The following is a 20936-nucleotide window of genomic DNA, read 5'->3' as shown; positions in this document are numbered from 1 at the left end:
CCGCTTTATTTTTCTTACCAAAATGTAATCTCACATTTATCAGTGTTGAAATTCATTTGCCAATTATATGCCCATTCTGCAAGTTTATTAACGTCTTCCTGTAATTTGTTGCAGTCCTCCTCAGTGTTGACTCTCTCTCCCAATTTGGTGTTGTCTGCAAATTTAGAAATTGTGTTCTTGATTCCGAAGTCTAAACCATTAATATAAATTGTGAACAACAGTGGTCCCAGCACTGCTCCTTGTGAGACCCCACTTCCTGCCTTTTACCACTCTGAATAGCTACCCTTTACCCCTACTCTCTATCTTGCAGCCAGCTAGCTTTCCATTCCGCTACTTGTCCCCAGACTCTGCATGCTCTGACCTTATTCGTTAGTCTATTATGTGGTTCCTTATCGAAGGCCTTTTGGAAATCTAGATATATTGGGCTGGATTTTGTCACTGGGGACGTGATGGAGGCGGGACTCCCACTTTTTGGGTTGTAGTCCCGCCTCCATCGACTTGTGGCCAACTCACGCTACTTTCCCTTGATTGACCTTGTTAAGCCCGCCCAGCGGGCTCAGCAGGCCAATTAAGGGACGCCTGGTTACTGGTGACGTCACCGATTGACATTTCATCTGTCAAGAGCTTTTGACAGATGAAAAATCAGCATTTGACAGCTCTGTGAAGCTGTCAAACACTGACAATCTGTCTTCTAACTTGAGTCCTTCCACTCAGACTCAGTTAGAGATCTCTCCAGACCAGAAAGCAGAATACTGCAGATTTTGACATTTCAGCGACCATTCTGCTTTCCGTGCCGGTGAGCTGAGGGACTCCCGAGAACTGAAGGAAGGAAGCCTGCAGGAGAAAGTAAAGGTAAGTAAAACTTATTAAAACACTTTACACTTACCTCACACACTTGCACCCATCACTCACCTGCACAACGGACATCTCGACCCCTCCAACCCCTTCAGACCGACGGTCCGCCTCGCTAACTTGGCGTGGTTCGGCGCTGTCGGGAAGCCCACACTTCAGGGCTAAAAATAGGGATTAGGCAAAAAACTGCCTGTTAACAGGCAGTTAATTGGCACTAATCCCCTTCCCGCCTCGGGGAGGCGGCTCCCAGCACAGGTCGGATACCCACCTCCTGGGACATTGGCACGGAGGCGGGTTGGGGTGGGATGGGTTCGTGCCCCTCGATTCTGCAATTATCCCACCACTCCCGCCTCCAAGGGGCTTGGAAATTCGAGCCCATTACCTCTACTACATTACTCTTGTCTACTCTCTCTGTTACCTCTTCAAAGAATTCAATGAGGTTGGTCAAGCAAGATTTTCCCTTTTGAAATCCATGCTGATTATTCATTATTATATTTGTTTCACTTATGTGCCTCGAAAACCCACAAAACAAGTTAATATAAGCAACAGGCTCGGAAAAGACTGCACCCGTAATCAAGTTTGGGGGGAAGGATCGGAATAAAAGTCCTGCATTTATGCATATTTAATCAGAACCTTTTCGTAACACTAAGTACTGTTGTAGTTATTTGATGATAGAAAAGAACATTTTGGGATTGCAGTATATGGGTAATTTGAGACAGGACGTGTGGAGCGAGCTCGGGAGGAAAAAAGGTGACTTTGGGCCTTTGGGTTCCCAAAGCTCTCCACCACTGGGAGTTTTCAGAAGTAATATTTTAGGCTGTCTATCTGAAACAAGGATGTGCAAGAGGTCAGAGTTGGACCGTTGGTCCGGGCAATCTCCCGGACTGGGTTTTGCTCACCTGGGCGCTATATGAATGCATGTCCTTACAATGAGCAACGCCACAGAAGATAGGCTGGTATTTATATATATTAAAAAAAGAACACTTGGCAGCAAGTTTGAGGCACTGAGGTCTGCAGATTCGGCTTGTGTGGTTTGTTCTACCTATTTCTGAACCAGCTTTCCTTTACTTCCCCCCTCCTCTATTTTGCGGTCTGGTTTCCCTCCGTCGTTGCCAGACAAACTCAGGTGAATGTTAAAGATCCCGCTGCACTATTGAAAGAGCTCTCCTGGTATCCTGGCCTATAGTCGTCCCTCAGCCAACACCACCAAGAGCACGCTGATCGTTTGTTGTGTGCGAATTGGCCGTCGCGTTTCTCCTCTAAATAATAGTGACCGCACTTCAAAGTAATCCACCCACAGTAAAGCTTGAAGCTGTGATGAAGCGGTACATAAATCCAAGTTCTAATATGGTTCCTGTGTGAAGCTAGTGCTGGGCCAACAATGGGATGTCATTGACGTACCCTCGCACACCAGCCAAGCATTCAAGGGTATTCTTACACCTTCCGCAGACCAGGCAGCTGGCTAATTTGCTAATGCCATCAGTTGCCGCCCTCTCTGCTGGTGAGGGTGGCCTACTTGGTGGTGGTGGGGGGGGGGGGGGGGGGGGGGCGGCGGGAGGGAGAGGGAGAGGCGGTTACCAGAGCATAGGGGATCACGAGCTTGATCCTGTCCCTTCACTCCACGTGGCGAGGAGCCAACACAGTCTGTGCTTCTGTTAACATTCCGCACACATACACTTACCATGGGCAGATTTACCGGTTTCTTGGAGGTGATCTCATTGAAACATACAAGATTCTGAGGGGGATTGACAGGGTAGATGCAGGGAGGATGTTTCCCCTGGCTGGGGAGTCTCGAACCAGGGGTCACAGTCTCAGGATAAGGGGTCGGCCATTTAGGACTGAGATGAGGAGAAATTTCTTCACTCAGAGGGCGGTGAATCTTTGGAATTCTCTGCCCCAGAGGGCTGTGGAGGCTCAGTCGTTGAGAATATTCAAGGCTGAGATAGATTGATTTTTGGACTCTGGGGGAATCGAGGGATATGGGGATCGGGCGGGAAAGTGGAGTTGAGGTCGATGATCAGCCATGATCTTATTGAATGGCAGAGCAGGCTCGAGGGGCTTCAAACTCCACCACCCCCCCCCAGTTCTGTAACCTTCTCCAGCCCTACAACCCTCCAAGATTTCTGCGTTCCTCCAACTCTGGCCTCTTGTGCATCCTCCACTTCCTTCACCCCGCCATTGGCGGCCGTGCCTTCAGCCATCTAGGCCCTAAACTCTGGAATTCTCCTTAACCCTCTCCGCCTCTCTCTCTTCCTTTAAGATGCTCCTTAAAACCTACCTCTTTGACCCAGCTTTTGGTTACCTGACCTAACATCTCAGGTGGCTTGGGGTCAGATTACAACAGAGCCTTGGGACATCTTACCGTGTTACAATCGCTGTATAAATGCAAGTTGTTGCTGGCGGCTTCAGATTTCTCTCGCCTCAGCATGGATGCCACTCCATAACCATATGGCAGGAGGTACACGTTGGGAGCAGGTGTTTCTCCTATCCTCCTTGGGATTGGACTGTTTACTGACAGCAAGGCGTTCGTCACTTGGCAGACGAGACATGAGCTCACCGCTTGACTCATGAAATTAAAACTTAAGCTCCGTGGAACCCAGCAGCACGGTGGCATAGTGGTTAGCACTGTTGCCTCACAGCGCCAGGGACCCGGGTTCGAATCTGGCCTCGGGTGACTGTCTGTGTGGAGTTTGCACATTCTCCCCGTGTTTGCGTGGGTTTCCTCCGGGTGCTCCGGTTTCCTCCCACAGTCCAAAGATGTGCGGGTTAGGTTGATTGGCTATGATAAATTGACCCTTAGTGTTAGGGGGGTTAAATACGTGGGGTTATGGGGATAGGGTGGGATATGTGTTGGTGTAGGGGTTACGGGGATCAGGTGGGATATGTGTCGGTGCAGGCTCGATGGGCCAAAATGGCCTCTATCTGCACTGTGGGGTTTCTGTGATTTCTGTGTGAAATGGGAAGAATTAAATCATTTTATTTACATGAATAAACCACAGTGCCCCACATAAGGAGGGAGAGAGAGAGAGAGAGAGAGATGAAGAAATGCTGCAGGGTGAATGTGGTCTTGCTTCAACAAGTACTTTGCATCAGGCAAATGAAGTGCCAGTCTGATCTCGAATGAAATCTCAGCGCAAGGCTGGAAGGGTCCAGAGAAAAATCCCACCAGCAACCCCCAGCCTCACAAGGTGCCTCTCAGTAAAACGTGTCTGGTTGTCCTTGTGCGACTCTGGTATCTGCCCACATTCTGGACCGTAGGTGCGAGGGTCCACACGCCTTGGGAGGATCAGATTTTCACCACTTGGGCGGCCACGCAGGGAGTCTGCCGATCCACCTCCTCGCTACTCCGTTTCTGCACAAACAGGCGCCCGTAGGTCCCACCAACCTGACCCTTGGTTAACCTCCCGGGGTTGATGCAGATGCAGCCCAGGACATCCTGGTGTTGGATAAAGCACAAGGTGACCGCCAGAGATTAACAAAGTGCGTTCTCAGTTAGCGCCTCCCGCCAGCCCAACGTATCCATGCATCCCATGGGTAGCATTCACCTTCCTTCCTTCCTCCAAGTGACCGAGCTAGGGTAAACACAAAACTGAAACTCCCTTGCAAAACGTCAAGCCACGATTCTTGGCTTGGAGTTCAAGTCTCTTCCGAGGGCAACCTGACCCACACCGGCACTGTATATTTCTTAAGGCTAAGGGGATCAAGGGATATGGGGAGAAAGCAGGGACAGGGTACTGAGTTTGGATGATCAGCCATGATCGCATTGAATGGCGGAGCAGGCTCGAGGGGCCGAATGGCCTACTCCTGCTCCTATCTTCTATGTTTCTAAACCCGAAGCCCCGTCTGCCCTCTCAGGTGGACGCAATAGGTCCCACAGCCACTATTCGAAAAGAAGAGTCCTCCCGTGGGACCTTGCTGTGCACAAATTGGCTGCCGTGTTTCCTACACTGCAACCGTGACTACACGTCAAAAAGTACTTCATTGGTTGTAAAGCGCTTTGGGACGTCCTGTGGTCATGAAAGGGGCTATAGAAATGCAAGTCTTTTTTTCTGTTATAAGACTTTTTGACAGAAACGAGCAGCTCTCCAACAGCACTGGGGTCTGGAGCACAGTTCTGACGTTTCACTGCGAAGTTGGCCGGTGCCTTTTCAACAGGCACAGCCAGGTAATTGCAGCTGCCGCGATTAATCAATCAGAGGGCAGTAGTAACTGGTTGTAAACTTCAGGTGGCAGGATGAGATCAAATGCACTGAGGCGGTGGCGTAGTGGCTATGTCACTAGACTAGTAAGCCAGAGGCTCAGTCAAATGCTCTGAGAATATGGGTTCAAATCCCACCACGGCAGCTGGTGGAATTTAAATTCAATTCTGGAATTAAATGTTAGTCTTAGTAACGGCGACCATGATACCATTGTCGATTGTTGCAAAAACCCATCTGGCTCACTAATGTCCTTTAGGGAAGGAAATCTGCCGCCCTGACCTGGTCTGGCTTACATGTGACTCCAGACCCACAGCAATGTGGTTGACTCTTAATGCCCTCTGAAATGGCCGAGCAAGCCACTCAAGAAGGCGGCTCACCACCATCTTCTCAAGGGCAATTAGGGATGGGCACTAAATGCAGGCCTAGCCAGCCAGCGATGCCCACATCCCATCAATGAATAAAAAAAACCCATCCTGTAAAACTCCCTCTCCTTTGTCCCAACCTCAATGGGCCCTCCTGCACCCGTGTGACACCTTTCCAGCCATCCGATAGTCTCGCTGTGAGATTGCTGAATTAAGGGCAATGTCGCGCTGTGTATCCTGGGCTGAGGCTGACAGATTCACGTCCCGTGGAGCCAGCCAGCCGACAGGAGAAGATCAGGCTGGTTTTGAACCCGGAGGTAAAAGGTCAGTGTCTAACCAACTCTACACCTCTTCCTGCTTTATTATTTCAGCTGTGGTATAAACAATCGGACTGCACCACGCGTTCATTCGACAGATTCGGGCAGTTGCTGCTCACCTTAACGAAATAGCGCAGCTCCGAGGGCACGATTAAAACATCTGGAGTAACGGGGACCTGTGCGTACAGCTGGAAACACTCGTAGTCTATGTTCATCTCTTCCGCAGGTGGGTAGAGAGGATAGTAACTGTGGAAGTGGGGGGAGAAAAGGAACATAGCGATGTCAACCAAATATTCAGCATCCTTCGTTGAACACAAATTCAAGCTCCACCACCAGGCTCGTAGGCAAATGCAACCCCAGGTTCACCACTACGACATTCAGACAATAAGGTCCTAGGTAAAATCCCCAGTCTTTCTCTCTATTCATTCTCGGGATGTGGGCGTCGCTGGCGAGGCCCAGCATTTATTGCCCATCCCTAGTTGCCCTTGAGAAGGTGGTGGTGAGCCGCCTTCTTGAACCGCTGCAGTCTGTGTGGTGAAGGTGCTCCCACAGTGCTGTTAGGGAGGGAGTTCCAGGATTTTGACCCAGCGACGGTGAAGGAACACCCGATATATGTCCAAGTCGGGATGGTGTGCGTGACTTGGAGCTGATGATGTTCCCACGTGCCTGCATGGAGCTAGCAGTTCTCTGGCAAGGCAGAATTTGCGGCACTACCAGTAGGCTCTGTGCCGTACCACCGGAGGTTCAGCCAACCCCTCCAAAAACTTGGTAAATCACAGAGGGGTCGGGAGAAAGAGAGCAAAGGCCATCTCATTCGGGCTCCACTGTGATGGAACAGAGACCATTCCATCTTTACTGTCAGAGCCACAGGTCCCTTGGGCTGTATTGTCAGCTGTGGCGACGGTGGAGAAAGGGCCTGATTCGCACAAGGTTCCCACTCCCACTAACAGCCTGTGACCCCTGCAATGGATGTGGGGGCGTGAGGACAGGAGGAGCCCACACTCACTGTCCAGGCTCACACTCCAAAGCATGGGCATTTGGGGTTAGGTACTGGAGGGCAGGAAGGCCTGTAATCCGAACAGCAATCAGCACCTTCGGCGGGGGGGGGCGGTGGAGGGGAGAGGCTAAAAATGATTCTCTCACCTTCTCTGGGTCAGAATGTGCTTGAGAATTCTTGTAAATCGGTCCGATCCGCCTGGAGGACTGAAGATGGAAAGATGCACAATGTCAGCGGGTAAATGAGTCACTGGCTCCGCATGTTTATAAACATAAGACCACAACATAACCTCACAAAGAATAAATGTGATGGCCGGGAATCATGGGCATGCCAGCACAAGAAACATTCGATGCTCGCGCTCTGATGGAGCTGCCAACTCTAATCCCATTTCCTGTGTCCTTTTAAATTCTTCCTTATCAAATACATATGCAATTCCCTTTTAAGTGAAGGTTACAGTCTCTGCCTCAGTAGCCACTTGTGAAGCATTCCATGTAATAGCCCTTGCAGTGACAAATATTCTTCGAACGTCCCCCGTTATTGTGCTAGTGATGAGTCCGTGCCCATCGGTACCAATCTTTCATAGTGGCCCCCTCAAACCTTACCAAAGTCTTGAAAACCTCCATTAGATCCCTTCTTAACCTTCTGTTACAACTAACACCCTCCATTTTTCCAAGCCTTTCTTCATTTCTAGAATCCCTATAACCTGTTCTACCACCGTGTGCTGGCAGTTGTATATGGCAACTGTAATTTGTGTAGTACAGTGCTTCCCCCTCAATGATTTCCCAAATTCAGGAACACTGTCCAAGTGAGGTGCTGACCAAATATTCAAACTGCGAGGAGAAAGGACGTGTGGAACTTCATCTGCGCAGGAGAGAGAACTATGAAGGCTGCAAGGGAAATAATAGCTCAGTACACATTCTTGGTGCATCCGTGAGCCTCAGAGCGCTCTCGCGCTGAGCTCGGCATCTCTCTCCCTCAGTTACCCGAGCTTGGCATCTCTCCCCCTCAGTTACCCGAGCTCGGTATCTCTCTCTCTCCCAATTCAATTCAATTCAATTCAAATCGCTTTATTGGCATGACAAGTTACATCTTATGTTGCCAAAGCATCGAAATACATTTATGGTTGAACACATAAACGCAGATCTATTCGTACAGTGTATAAACAGATATATCCGAGTGTATAAATATACATTCGTATAATTTGTATATACTCTTTTCTTAGGTTTACCGGTTGTCCCTCTGTTTATGGCAAGCTGTAACATAGTGTGCCGCTAGTGTTACACAGTTTCTCTCTTCCCCTAGTAGGTATGGGAGTTTTTGGTCGTCATTCAAATTTCTGAATTCAGGGCATATTTGTGAGAATTTTTGGTAGAAATTCTCCCTGATGCCCTGATATTTTCCACAAGCTGTGAGGAAGTGCATCTCTGTCTCCACCACTCCCTGACTGCAGTGAGAGCATATCCTGTCCTCTCTTGGCAGCCTGGTCTGCCTGTGTCTGCCTTTTTCGATCGCCAGGCTATGTTCAAGGTCAAGGTTTTTCTCAGTTTGCTATCCTTTACCATGGTCAGGTAATCAGCCATGTTGTATTGTCTGTTTAGGGCCAAGTAGCAATTGAGTTTGCTTTGGGTTTTTGTTGTTTCTGCCCAATATGACAGGTATTTTTCCTTTTGCTTAGTGACAATTGTGTTGGGTCGAATTCTCTGTGCTACGATGTCACTGTCCTGGGGCTGGTTATTGTTAGTAGTTGCTTCACTGAGTCCCAGGACTAGTTGACTGAGGGTGTTCTTCTTTATGGTCCTCTCTTGGCATTTCAAGGCTTCGTAATGATAGCAGTGGGGGTTGCTCATTTTTAGGTGTTTCCAAAATTTGGTGGCTCTTTTTTGGATAGTAATTATTAGTGGATATTGGCCTAGTTCTGCCCTGCATGCATTGTTTACGGTTTTCCTTTGAGTCTGGAGGATACTTTTACAGAATTCTGCATGTAGGATCTCAATTGGGTGTTTGTCCCATTTTGCAAATTCTTGTTGTGTTAGCGGTCCCCACACCTCACTGCCATAGAGTGCAATTGGTTCAATTACTGATTTGAAAATTTTGAGCCAAATGCTAATTGGGATTTCTATTTGGATTGATCTTTTAATGGCATAGAAAGCCCTTCTAGCTTTCTCTTTCAGTTCATTCACAGCCAGTTTGAAATTTCCCGTAGAGCTGATTTTTATGCCCAAGTATGTGCAGTTAGTGGTTTGTTCGATTTTAGTTGTTCCGAGTGTGAGATTTATTTTGGGTCCCTGATGTCTGGATCTTTGCTGGAACACAAGGACTTTGGTTTTTGGGGGTTTATTGTCAGGGCCCAGGTCTGACAGAACGACTCCAGCAGATCCAGGTTCTGCTGTAGACCCTCCTTAGTTGGTGACAGCAGAACCAGGTCGTCTGCATAGAGGAGGAATTTAACCTTGGATTCATATAGGGTGAGGCCGGGTGCTGTAGATTGTTCAAGTAGTTTTGCCAGTTCATTTATGTAAATATTAAAGAGTGTTGGTGAAATTGGCGAGCCCTGCGTCACCCCCCCCGCCCCTGTGGGAAGTATTTTGTTTGTTTGTCTCCAATTTTAACTGCACATTTGTTGTTTGTATACATTGATTTAATTACATCATATGTTTTTCCCCCTACCCCGCTTTCGATAAGTTTCAGGAATAGACCGTCGTGCCAGATGGAATCGAAAGCCTTCTGGAAATCTATAAAGCATGCGTAGATTTTGCTTTTGTTTTGATGAACGTGTTTGTCAATTAGGGTCTGTAGGGTGAAGATATGATCTGATGTTCTATAGTTTGGCAGGAATCCAATTTGGCTTTTACTCAAGACATTGTGCTCCTCAAGGAAGTTTATAAGTCTTTTGTTTATGATACTACAGAAAACCTTCCCCAGGTTACTGTTTACACAGATGCCTCGATAGTTATTTGGGTCAACTTTATCCCCACTTTTGTATATGGGCGTTATGAGTCCTTTGTTCCAGATATCAGGGAAGTAACCGACACTCAGAACCAAGTTGAAGAGTTTCAGTATAGCCAATTTCATTTTATCGTCCGTGTGTTTAATCATCTCGCTTAGGATGCCGTCTGCACCGCAAGCTTTTCCTGGTCGCAGGTCCTTGAGTTTTTCAATTAGCTCTTTTTCAGATATTATGGGGTCTATCGGGTTTTGGTTATCTTTTATGGCAAATTCTAGCTTTGCCAGTTTTTCGCATATTTGGTATTGCTCTGGGCTTAGTGTGTTTTTCTGGTATAATTTTTCAAAATGGTTTTCCCATGTGTCTCCGTTTTGAATGGCCAATTCGTCGTGTTGTTTTTTGTGTAATGTATTCCAGTTGTCCCAGAAACAATTGGAATCAATGGATTCCTCAATGGAGATGAGTGTATTCTTAATATACTGCTCTTTCTTGGTTCTGAGTGTGTTTTTGTATTGTGTTAGTGCCTGACAATAAGTAAGGCATAATTCCTCATTTTCTGGTTGTCTGTGTTTTTGGTTTGATATTTTTCTGAGTTTTTTCCTCATGTTCTGGCAATCGGAGTCAAGCCATTTTTCGTAGTTTTTTGTTTTGGGTTTGTTCTTGCGAACTTTCAAGTTTGACATTGATGCCAAATTATCAAAAATATTATTTAGGTTATTCACTGCCCGGTTTACGCCTTCTTTATTGTGTGTGTATGTATTTTCCAGAAAGGTGTCCAAGAGAGCTTGAGTTGTTTGGTTGCTAATTGCTTTCTGGTATTTTTCCATGCTGTTTTTGGCCCATCTGTAGGATTTTTTAATGTTGTATAGTTTACTGGGTTGTGTTTCTGTGTTGGTTGTTTCTGTCCTTTCAAGATATGCAGTAATTTGACTGTGGTCTGACAGTGTTGTTTGTGGTTTGACTGTGAATGTTCTGAAAGAGGATGGGTCTAGATCTGTAATCATATAGTCTACGGTGCTGAAGCCAAGAGGTGAGCAATAGGTGGATCTTCCTAGGAAGGCTCCCAATAACCTACCATTGACAATGTACAGACCCAGGCTTCGACAGAGCTGCAGGAGCTGTTTTCATCTCTCTCTCTCAGTTACCCGAGCTCGGTATCTCTCTCTCTCTCCCTCAGTTACCCGAGCTCGGTATCTTTCTCTCTCTCCCCCTCAGTTACCCGAGCTCGGTATCTCTCTCTCTCCCTCAGTTACCCGAGCTTGGTATCTCTCTCTCTCCCTCAGTTACCTGAGCTCGGTATCTCTCTCTCTCCCTCAGTTACCCGAGCTCGGTATCTCTCTCTCTCTCCCTCAGTTACCTGAGCTCGGTATCTCTCTCTCTCCCTCCCTCAGTTACCCGAGCTCGGTATCTCTCTCTCTCTCCCTCAGTTACCCGAGCTCGGTATCTCTCTCTCTCTCCCTCAGTTACCTGAGCTCGGTATCTCTCTCTCTCCCTCAGTTACCCGAGCTCGGTATCTCTCTCTCCCTCAGTTACCCGAGCTCGGTATCTCTCTCTCTCTCTCCCTCAGTTACCCGAGCTCGGTATCTCTCGCTCCCCCTCAGTTACCCGAGCTCGGTATCTCTCTCTCTCTCCCTCAGTTACCTGAGCTCGGTATCTCTCTCTCTCCCTCAGTTACCCGAGCTCGGTATCTCTCTCTCTCCCCCCTCAGTTACCCGAGCTCGGTATCTCTCTCTCTCCCTCAGTTACCCGAGCTCGGTATCGCTCTCTCTCCCTCAGTTACCCGAGCTCGGTATCTCTCTCTCTCCCTCAGTTACCCGAGCTCGGTATCTCTCTCTCTCCCTCAGTTACCCGAGCTCGGTATCTCTCTCTCTCCCTCAGTTACCCGAGCTCGGTATCTCTCTCTCTCCCTCAGTTACCCGAGCTCGGTATCTCTCTCTCGCCCTCAGTTACCCGAGCTCGGTATCTCTCTCTCTCTCCCTCAGTTACCCGAGCTCGGTATCGCTCTCTCTCCCTCAGTTACCCGAGCTCGGTATCTCTCTCTCTCCCTCAGTTACCCGAGCTCGGTATCTCTCTCTCTCTCCCTCAGTTACCCGAGCTCGGTATCTCTCTCTCTCCCTCAGTTACCCGAGCTCGGTATCTCTCTCTCTCCCTCAGTTACCCGAGCTCGGTATCTCTCTCTCTCCCTCAGTTACCCGAGCTCGGTATCTCTCTCTCTCCCTCAGTTACCCGAGCTCGGTATCTCTCTCTCTCTCCCTCAGTTACCCGAGCTCAGTATCTCTCTCTCCCCCTCAGTTACCCGAGCTCGGTATCTCTCTCTCTCCCCCTCAGTTACCCGAGCTCGGTATCTCTCTCTCTCTCCCTCAGTTACCCGAGCTCGGTATCTCTCTCTCTCTCCCTCAGTTACCCGAGCTCGGTATCGCTCTCTCTCCCTCAGTTACCCGAGCTCGGTATCTCTCTCTCTCCCTCAGTTACCCGAGCTCGGTATCTCTCTCCCTCAGTTACCCGAGCTCGGTATCTCTCTCTCTCTCCCTCAGTTACCCGAGCTCGGTATCTCTCTCTCTCTCCCTCAGTTACCCGAGCTCGGTATCTCTCTCTCTCCCTCAGTTACCCGAGCTCGGTATCTCTCTCTCTCTCCTCAGTTACCCGAGCTCGGTATCTCTCTCTCTCTCCCTCAGTTACCCGAGCTCGGTATCTCTCTCCCTCAGTTACCCGAGCTCGGTATCTCTCTCTCTCTCCCTCAGTTACCCGAGCTCGGTATCTCTCTCTCTCTCCCTCAGTTACCCGAGCTCGGTATCTCTCTCTCTCCCTCAGTTACCCGAGCTCGGTATCTCTCTCTCTCTCCCTCAGTTACCCGAGCTCGGTATCTCTCTCTCTCTCCCTCAGTTACCCGAGCTCGGTATCTCTCTCTCCCCCTCAGTTACCCGAGCTCGGTATCTCTCTCTCTCCCTCAGTTACCCGAGCTCGGTATCTCTCTCTCTCCCTCAGTTACCCGAGCTCGGTATCTCTCTCTCTCCCTCAGTTACCCGAGCTCGGTATCTCTCTCTCTCTCCCTCAGTTACCTGAGCTCGGTATCTCTCTCTCTCCCTCAGTTACCCGAGCTCGGTATCTCTCTCTCTCCCCCTCAGTTACCTGAGCTCGGTATCTCTCTCTCTCCCTCAGTTACCCGAGCTCGGTATCTCTCTCTCTCCCTCAGTTACCCGAGCTCGGTATCTCTCTCTCTCTCCCTCAGTTACCCGAGCTCGGTATCTCTCTCTCTCTCTCCCTCAGTTACCCGAGCTCGGTATCTCTCTCTCTCCCCCTCAGTTACCCGAGCTCGGTATCTCTCTCTCTCTCCCTCAGTTACCCGAGCTCGGTATCTCTCTCTCTCTCCCTCAGTTACCAGAGCTCGGTATCTCTCTCTCTCCCTCAGTTACCCGAGCTCGGTATCTCTCGCTCTCCCTCAGTTACCCGAGCTCGGTATCTCTCTCTCTCTCCCTCAGTTACCCGAGCTCGGTATCTCTCTCTCTCCCTCAGTTACCCGAGCTCGGTATCTCTCTCTCTCTCCCTCAGTTACCCGAGCTCGGTATCTCTCTCTCAGTTACCTGAGCTCGGTATCTCTCTCTCTCCCTCAGTTACCCGAGCTCGGTATCTCTCTCTCTCTCCCTCAGTTACCCGAGCTCGGTATCTCTCTCTCTCTCCCTCAGTTACCCGAGCTCGGTATCTCTCTCTCTCCCTCAGTTACCCGAGCTCGGTATCTCTCGCTCTCCCTCAGTTACCCGAGCTCGGTATCTCTCTCTCTCCCTCAGTTACCCGAGCTCGGTATCTCTCTCTCTCTCCCTCAGTTACCCGAGCTCGGTATCTCTCTCTCTCTCTCCCTCAGTTACCCGAGCTCGGTATCTCTCTCTCTCCCCCTCAGTTACCCGAGCTCGGTATCTCTCTCTCTCTCCCTCAGTTACCCGAGCTCGGTATCTCTCTCTCTCTCCCTCAGTTACCAGAGCTCGGTATCTCTCTCTCTCCCTCAGTTACCCGAGCTCGGTATCTCTCGCTCTCCCTCAGTTACCCGAGCTCGGTATCTCTCTCTCTCTCCCTCAGTTACCCGAGCTCGGTATCTCTCTCTCTCCCTCAGTTACCCGAGCTCGGTATCTCTCTCTCTCCCTCAGTTACCCGAGCTCGGTATCTCTCTCTCTCTCCCTCAGTTACCAGAGCTCGGTATCTCTCTCTCTCTCCCTCAGTTACCCGAGCTCGGTATCTCTCTCTCTCTCCCTCAGTTACCCGAGCTCGGTATCTCTCTCTCTCCCTCAGTTACCCGAGCTCGGTATCTCTCTCTCTCTCCCTCAGTTACCCGAGCTCGGTATCTCTCTCTCTCTCCCTCAGTTACCCGAGCTCGGTATCTCTCTCTCTCTCCCTCAGTTACCCGAGCTCGGTATCGCTCTCTCTCCCTCAGTTACCCGAGCTCGGTATCTCTCTCTCTCCCTCAGTTACCCGAGCTCGGTATCTCTCTCTCTCTCCCTCAGTTACCCGAGCTCGGTATCTCTCTCTCTCTCCCTCAGTTACCCGAGCTCGGTGTCTCTCTCTCTCTCTCCCTCAGTTACCCGAGCTCGGTATCTCTCTCTCTCCCTCAGTTACCCGAGCTCGGTATCTCTCTCTCTCTCCCTCAGTTACCCGAGCTCGGTATCTCTCTCTCTCCCTCAGTTACCCGAGCTCGGTATCTCTCTCTCTCTCCCTCAGTTACCCGAGCTCGGTATCTCTCTCTCTCTCCCTCAGTTACCCGAGCTCGGTATCTCTCTCTCCCCCTCAGTTACCCGAGCTCGGTATCTCTCTCTCTCCCTCAGTTACCCGAGCTCGGTATCTCTCTCTCTCCCTCAGTTACCCGAGCTCGGTATCTCTCTCTCTCTCCCTCAGTTACCCGAGCTCGGTATCTCTCTCTCTCCCTCAGTTACCCGAGCTCGGTATCTCTCTCTCTCTCCCTCAGTTACCTGAGCTCGGTATCTCTCTCTCTCCCTCAGTTACCCGAGCTCGGTATCTCTCTCTCTCCCCCTCAGTTACCTGAGCTCGGTATCTCTCTCTCTCCCTCAGTTACCCGAGCTCGGTATCTCTCTCTCTCCCTCAGTTACCCGAGCTCGGTATCTCTCTCTCTCTCCCTCAGTTACCCGAGCTCGGTATCTCTCTCTCTCTCTCCCTCAGTTACCCGAGCTCGGTATCTCTCTCTCTCCCCCTCAGTTACCCGAGCTCGGTATCTCTCTCTCTCTCCCTCAGTTACCCGAGCTCGGTATCTCTCTCTCTCTCCCTCAGTTACCAGAGCTCGGTATCTCTCTCTCTCCCTCAGTTACCCGAGCTCGGTATCTCTCGCTCTCCCTCAGTTACCCGAGCTCGGTATCTCTCTCTCTCTCCCTCAGTTACCCGAGCTCGGTATCTCTCTCTCTCCCTCAGTTACCCGAGCTCGGTATCTCTCTCTCTCTCCCTCAGTTACCCGAGCTCGGTATCTCTCTCTCAGTTACCTGAGCTCGGTATCTCTCTCTCTCCCTCAGTTACCCGAGCTCGGTATCTCTCTCTCTCTCCCTCAGTTACCCGAGCTCGGTATCTCTCTCTCTCTCCCTCAGTTACCCGAGCTCGGTATCTCTCTCTCTCCCTCAGTTACCCGAGCTCGGTATCTCTCGCTCTCCCTCAGTTACCCGAGCTCGGTATCTCTCTCTCTCCCTCAGTTACCCGAGCTCGGTATCTCTCTCTCTCTCCCTCAGTTACCCGAGCTCGGTATCTCTCTCTCTCTCTCCCTCAGTTACCAGAGCTCGGTATCTCTCTCTCTCCCTCAGTTACCCGAGCTCGGTATCTCTCGCTCTCCCTCAGTTACCCGAGCTCGGTATCTCTCTCTCTCTCCCTCAGTTACCCGAGCTCGGTATCTCTCTCTCTCCCTCAGTTACCCGAGCTCGGTATCTCTCTCTCTCCCTCAGTTACCCGAGCTCGGTATCTCTCTCTCTCTCCCTCAGTTACCAGAGCTCGGTATCTCTCTCTCTCCCTCAGTTACCCGAGCTCGGTATCTCTCTCTCTCTCCCTCAGTTACCCGAGCTCGGTATCTCTCTCTCTCTCCCTCAGTTGCCCGAGCTCGGTATCTCTCTCTCTCTCTCCCTCAGTTACCAGAGCTCGGTATCTCTCTCTCTCTCCCTCAGTTACCCGAGCTCGGTATCTCTCGCTCTCCCTCAGTTACCCGAGCTCGGTATCTCTCTCTCTCTCCCTCAGTTACCCGAGCTCGGTATCTCTCTCTCTCTCCCTCAGTTACCCGAGCTCGGTATCTCTCTCTCTCTCCCTCAGTTACCCGAGCTCGGTATCTCTCTCTCTCCCCCTCAGTTACCCGAGCTCGGTATCTCTCGCTCTCCCTCAGTTACCCGAGCTCGGTATCTCTCGCTCTCCCTCAGTTACCCGAGCTCGGTATCTCTCTCTCTCCCTCAGTTACCCGAGCTCGGTATCTCTCTCTCTCCCTCAGTTACCCGAGCTCGGTATCTCTCTCTCTCCCTCAGTTACCCGAGCTCGGTATCTCTCTCTCTCTCCCTCAGTTACCTGAGCTCGGTATCTCTCTCTCTCCCTCAGTTACCCGAGCTCGGTATCTCTCTCTCTCTCCCTCAGTTACCCGAGCTCGGTATCTCTCTCTCTCCCTCAGTTACCCGAGCTCGGTATCTCTCTCTCGCCCTCAGTTACCCGAGCTCGGTATCTCTCTCTCGCCCTCAGTTACCCGAGCTCGGTATCTCTCTCTCTCCCTCAGTTACCCGAGCTCGGTATCTCTCTCTCTCTCCCTCAGTTACCCGAGCTCGGTATCTCTCTCTCTCTCCCTCAGTTACCCGAGCTCGGTATCTCTCTCTCCCCCTCAGTTACCCGAGCTCGGTATCTCTCTCTCTCCCCCTCAGTTACCCGAGCTCGGTATCTCTCTCTCTCTCCCTCAGTTACCCGAGCTCGGTATCTCTCTCTCTCTCCCTCAGTTACCCGAGCTCGGTATCTCTCGCTCTCCCTCAGTTACCCGAGCTCGGTATCTCTCTCTCTCCCTCAGTTGCCCGAGCTCGGTATCTCTCGCTCTCCCTCAGTTGCCCGAGCTCGGTATCTCTCGCTCTCCCTCAGTTACCCGAGCTCGGTATCTCTCTCTCTCCCTCAGTTGCCCGAGCTCGGTATCTCTCGCTCTCCCTCAGTTACCCGAGCTCGGTATCTCTCTCTCTCTCCCTCAGTTGCCCGAGCTCGGTATCTCTCTCTCTCTCTCCCTCAGTTGCCCGAGCTCGGTATCTCTCTCGCTCTCCCTCAGTTGCCCGAGCTCGGTATCTCTCTCTCTCTCTCCCTCAGTTGCCCGAGCTCGGTATCTCTCTCTCTCCCTCAGTTGCCCGAGCTCGGTATCTCTCTCGCTCTCCCTCAGTTGCCCGAGCTCGGTATCTCTCTCTCTCTCTCCCTCAGTTGCCCGAGCTCGGTATCTCTCTCTCTCCCTCAGTTACCCGAGCTCGGTATCTCTCTCTCTCTCCCTCAGTTACCCGAGCTCGGTATCTCTCGCTCTCCCTCAGTTACCCGAGCTCGGTATCTCTCTCTCTCTCCCTCAGTTACCCGAGCTCGGTATCTCTCTCTCTCTCCCTCAGTTACCCGAGCTCGGTATCTCTCTCTCTCTCCCTCAGTTACCCGAGCTCGGTATCTCTCTCTCTCCCTCAGTTACCCGAGCTCGGTATCTCTCGCTCTCCCTCAGTTACCCGAGCTCGGTATCTCTCTCTCTCTCCCTCAGTTGCCCGAGCTCGGTATCTCTCTCTCTCCCTCAGTTACCCGAGCTCGGTATCTCTCTCTCTCTCCCTCAGTTGCCCGAGCTCGGTATCTCTCTCTCTCCCTCAGTTACCCGAGCTCGGTATCTCTCGCTCTCCCTCAGTTACCCGAGCTCGGTATCTCTCTCTCTCTCCCTCAGTTGCCCGAGCTCGGTATCTCTCTCTCTCCCTCAGTTACCCGAGCTCGGTATCTCTCTCTCTCCCTCAGTTACCCGAGCTCGGTATCTCTCTCTCTCTCCCTCAGTTGCCCGAGCTCGGTATCTCTCTCTCTCTCCCTCAGTTACCCGAGCTCGGTATCTCTCTCTCTCTCCCTCAGTTGCCCGAGCTCGGTATCTCTCTCTCTCCCTCAGTTACCCGAGCTCGGTATCTCTCTCTCTCCCTCAGTTACCCGAGCTCGGTATCTCTCTCTCTCTCCCTCAGTTGCCCGAGCTCGGTATCTCTCTCTCTCTCCCTCAGTTGCCCGAGCTCGGTATCTCTCTCTCTCTCCCTCAGTTACCCGAGCTCGGTATCTCTCTCTCTCTCCCTCAGTTACCCGAGCTCGGTATCTCTCTCTCTCCCTCAGTTACCCGAGCTCGGTATCTCTCTCTCTCTCTCCCTCAGTTACCCGAGCTCGGTATCTCTCTCTCTCTCCCTCAGTTACCCGAGCTCGGTATCTCTCTCTCTCTCTCCCTCAGTTACCCGAGCTCGGTATCTCTCTCTCTCCCTCAGTTACCCGAGCTCGGTATCTCTCTCTCTCCCTCAGTTACCCGAGCTCGGTATCTCTCTCTCTCTCTCCCTCAGTTGCCCGAGCTCGGTATCTCTCTCTCTCCCTCAGTTACCCGAGCTCGGTATCTCTCTCTCTCTCCCTCAGTTACCTGAGCTCGGTATCTCTCTCTCTCTCCCTCAGTTACCCGAGCTCGGTATCTCTCTCTCTCCCTCAGTTACCCGAGCTCGGTATCTCTCGCTCTCCCTCAGTTACCCGAGCTCGGTATCTCTCGCTCTCCCTCAGTTACCCGAGCTCGGTATCTCTCTCTCTCTCCCTCAGTTACCCGAGCTCGGTATCTCTCTCTCCCCCTCAGTTACCCGAGCTCGGTATCTCTCTCTCTCTCCCTCAGTTACCAGAGCTCGGTATCGCTCTCTCTCTCCCTCAGTTACCCGAGCTCGGTATCTCTCTCTCTCTCCCTCAGTTACCCGAGCTCGGTATCTCTCTCTCTCTCCCTCAGTTACCAGAGCTCGGTATCTCTCTCTCTCTCCCTCAGTTACCCGAGCTCGGTATCTCTCTCTCTCTCCCTCAGTTACCCGAGCTCGGTATCTCTCTCTCTCTCCCTCAGTTACCCGAGCTCGGTATCTCTCTCTCTCCCTCAGTTACCCGAGCTCGGTATCTCTCTCTCTCCCTCAGTTACCCGAGCTCGGTATCTCTCGCTCTCCCTCAGTTACCCGAGCTCGGTATCTCTCTCTCTCCCTCAGTTACCCGAGCTCGGTATCTCTCTCTCTCCCTCAGTTACCCGAGCTCGGTATCTCTCTCTCTCTCCCTCAGTTACCCGAGCTCGGTATCTCTCTCTCTCTCCCTCAGTTACCCGAGCTCGGTATCTCTCTCTCCCCCTCAGTTACCCGAGCTCGGTATCTCTCTCTCTCTCCCTCAGTTACCCGAGCTCGGTATCTCTCTCTCTCCCTCAGTTACCCGAGCTCGGTATCTCTCTCTCTCCCTCAGTTACCCGAGCTCGGTATCTCTCTCTCTCCCTCAGTTACCCGAGCTCGGTATCTCTCTCTCTCCCTCAGTTACCCGAGCTCGGTATCTCTCTCTCTCCCTCAGTTACCCGAGCTCGGTATCTCTCTCTCTCCCTCAGTTACCCGAGCTCGGTATCTCTCGCTCTCCCTCAGTTACCCGAGCTCGGTATCTCTCTCTCTCCCTCAGTTACCGAGCTCGGTATCTCTCTCTCTCCCTCAGTTACCCGAGCTCGGTATCTCTCTCGTCTCTCCCTCAGTTACCCGAGCTCGGTATCTCTCTCTCTCCTCAGTTACCCGAGCTCGGTATCTCTCTCTCTCCCTCAGTTACCCGAGCTCGGTATCTCTCTCTCTCCCTCAGTTACCCGAGCTCGGTATCTCTCTCTCTCTCCCTCAGTTACCCGAGCTCGGTATCTCTCTCTCTCTCCCTCAGTTACCCGAGCTCGGTATCTCTCTCTCTCTCAGTTACCCGAGCTCGGTATCTCTCTCTCTCCCTCAGTTACCCGAGCTCGGTATCTCTCTCTCCCTCAGTTACCGAGCTCGGTCTCTCTCTCTCCTCAGTTACCCGAGCTCGGTATCTCTCTCTCTCCCTCAGTTACCTCGGTCTCTCTCTCTCCCTCAGTTACCCGAGCTCGGTATCTCTCTCTCTCTCAGTCCGGCTCGGTATCTCTCTCTCAGTTACCCGCGATCTCTCTCTCCTCAGTACCGAGCTCGGTATCTCTCTCTCTCCCTCAGTTACCCGAGCTCGGTATCTCGTCTCTCTCCCTCAGTTGCCCGAGCTCGGTATCTCTGCGAGCCTCTGAAGTGGCTCCCACACCGAGGTACAGGAGGAAACAGATTACACCTGGAGACAACAAACTGCTGATCGAGTCAGAGGTGCCGTCTGCCGGATGAGACGCTAAACCGAGGCCCTGTCTGCCCTCTCAGCTGGATGTAAAAGCTCCCACGGCCACTATTGGAAGAAGAGCAGGGGGATTTCTCCCCGGTGTCCTGGGCCCAATATTTATCCCTCAACCAACATCACTAAAACAGATGATCTGGTCATTATCACATTGCTGTTTGTGGGAGCTTGCTGTGCACAAATTGGCTGCTGCGTTTCCCACATTACAACAGTGACTACACTTCAAAAAAAGTACTTAATTGGCTGTAAAGCACTTTGGGACGTCCGGAGGTGGTGAAAGGCGCGGGAGAAATGCGAGTCTTTCTTTCACTAGGTTGTCCAAATAGAAGCTTCAAACTCACATCACGTTCAGATGAAGGTCTCTCCCGATTATCTGCCGAGTCCTTCCACTATGGCGGGTAATCGAGCTCCCACTTCGCTCAATGAACAGAATGTGCATTCTTTATGTACATCAAGTGTCACTTGGCTCAGCTGGTCGCATTGAGTTAGCAGGTTGTGTGTTCAAGCCCTATTCCAGGACATGATGCTCTCTCTCCTCTGAGCTCACTAGCCCCCTATCCTTCCTTAATCTCTCCCTCCATGTAAGCTCCATATTCACAGCCACCCCCTCGACCTTGCCATCTCGCGTGGCCTCGCTACTCCCATCGTGTCAATCGCAGAGAAGGCCATCTCTGACCACTTCCTCGTATCGCTCTCCACCCCCATCGCCCTTCCACCCCCCCCCCACCCAAACCCTACTTCCTTCCGTGTCCGCCCCTGGACAAAACTCCCTCCCAACTGCTCTTATGAAATCCCAACTGTCCAGCCTTTGTCCCTCCACTCACAACATTTCTGCAGCTACTGATCTGCTCAACCACACCCTCACCACCACCTTTGATGCCTTGTCCCTATTATCTCTCTCTT

The 20936-nt window shown here is 51.4% G+C and overlaps 1 protein-coding gene across 2 annotated transcripts in view; it reads right to left on the bottom strand.

Annotated features, from left to right (window-relative positions):
- Nucleotides 1-3813: 3813 nt before the first annotated feature.
- The window catches only part of pola2 (polymerase (DNA directed), alpha 2), a 73402-nt gene continuing 56279 nt past the window's right edge, over nt 3814-20936 (bottom strand). For both annotated transcript variants that reach the window (XM_085976339.1, XM_085976340.1), the window contains 3 exons: nt 6874-6933; nt 5850-5976; nt 3814-4288 (listed from right to left, as the gene is read on the bottom strand). In XM_085976339.1, coding sequence (XP_085832465.1) covers nt 4139-4288; nt 5850-5976; nt 6874-6933 — 337 coding nt within the window. In that variant the 3' untranslated portion in view covers nt 3814-4138. The remainder of the gene's footprint in view (nt 4289-5849; nt 5977-6873; nt 6934-20936) is intronic.

Source organism: Somniosus microcephalus, unplaced genomic scaffold (assembly GCF_052327205.1).
Source record: "Somniosus microcephalus isolate GS21.2 unplaced genomic scaffold, FLI_Smic_1.0 unresolved_chr2, whole genome shotgun sequence".
Lineage (NCBI taxonomy): Eukaryota > Metazoa > Chordata > Chondrichthyes > Squaliformes > Somniosidae > Somniosus > Somniosus microcephalus.
The sequence above is the reverse complement of the archived record's forward strand: the minus strand, read 5'-3'. Positions and strand labels throughout refer to the sequence as shown.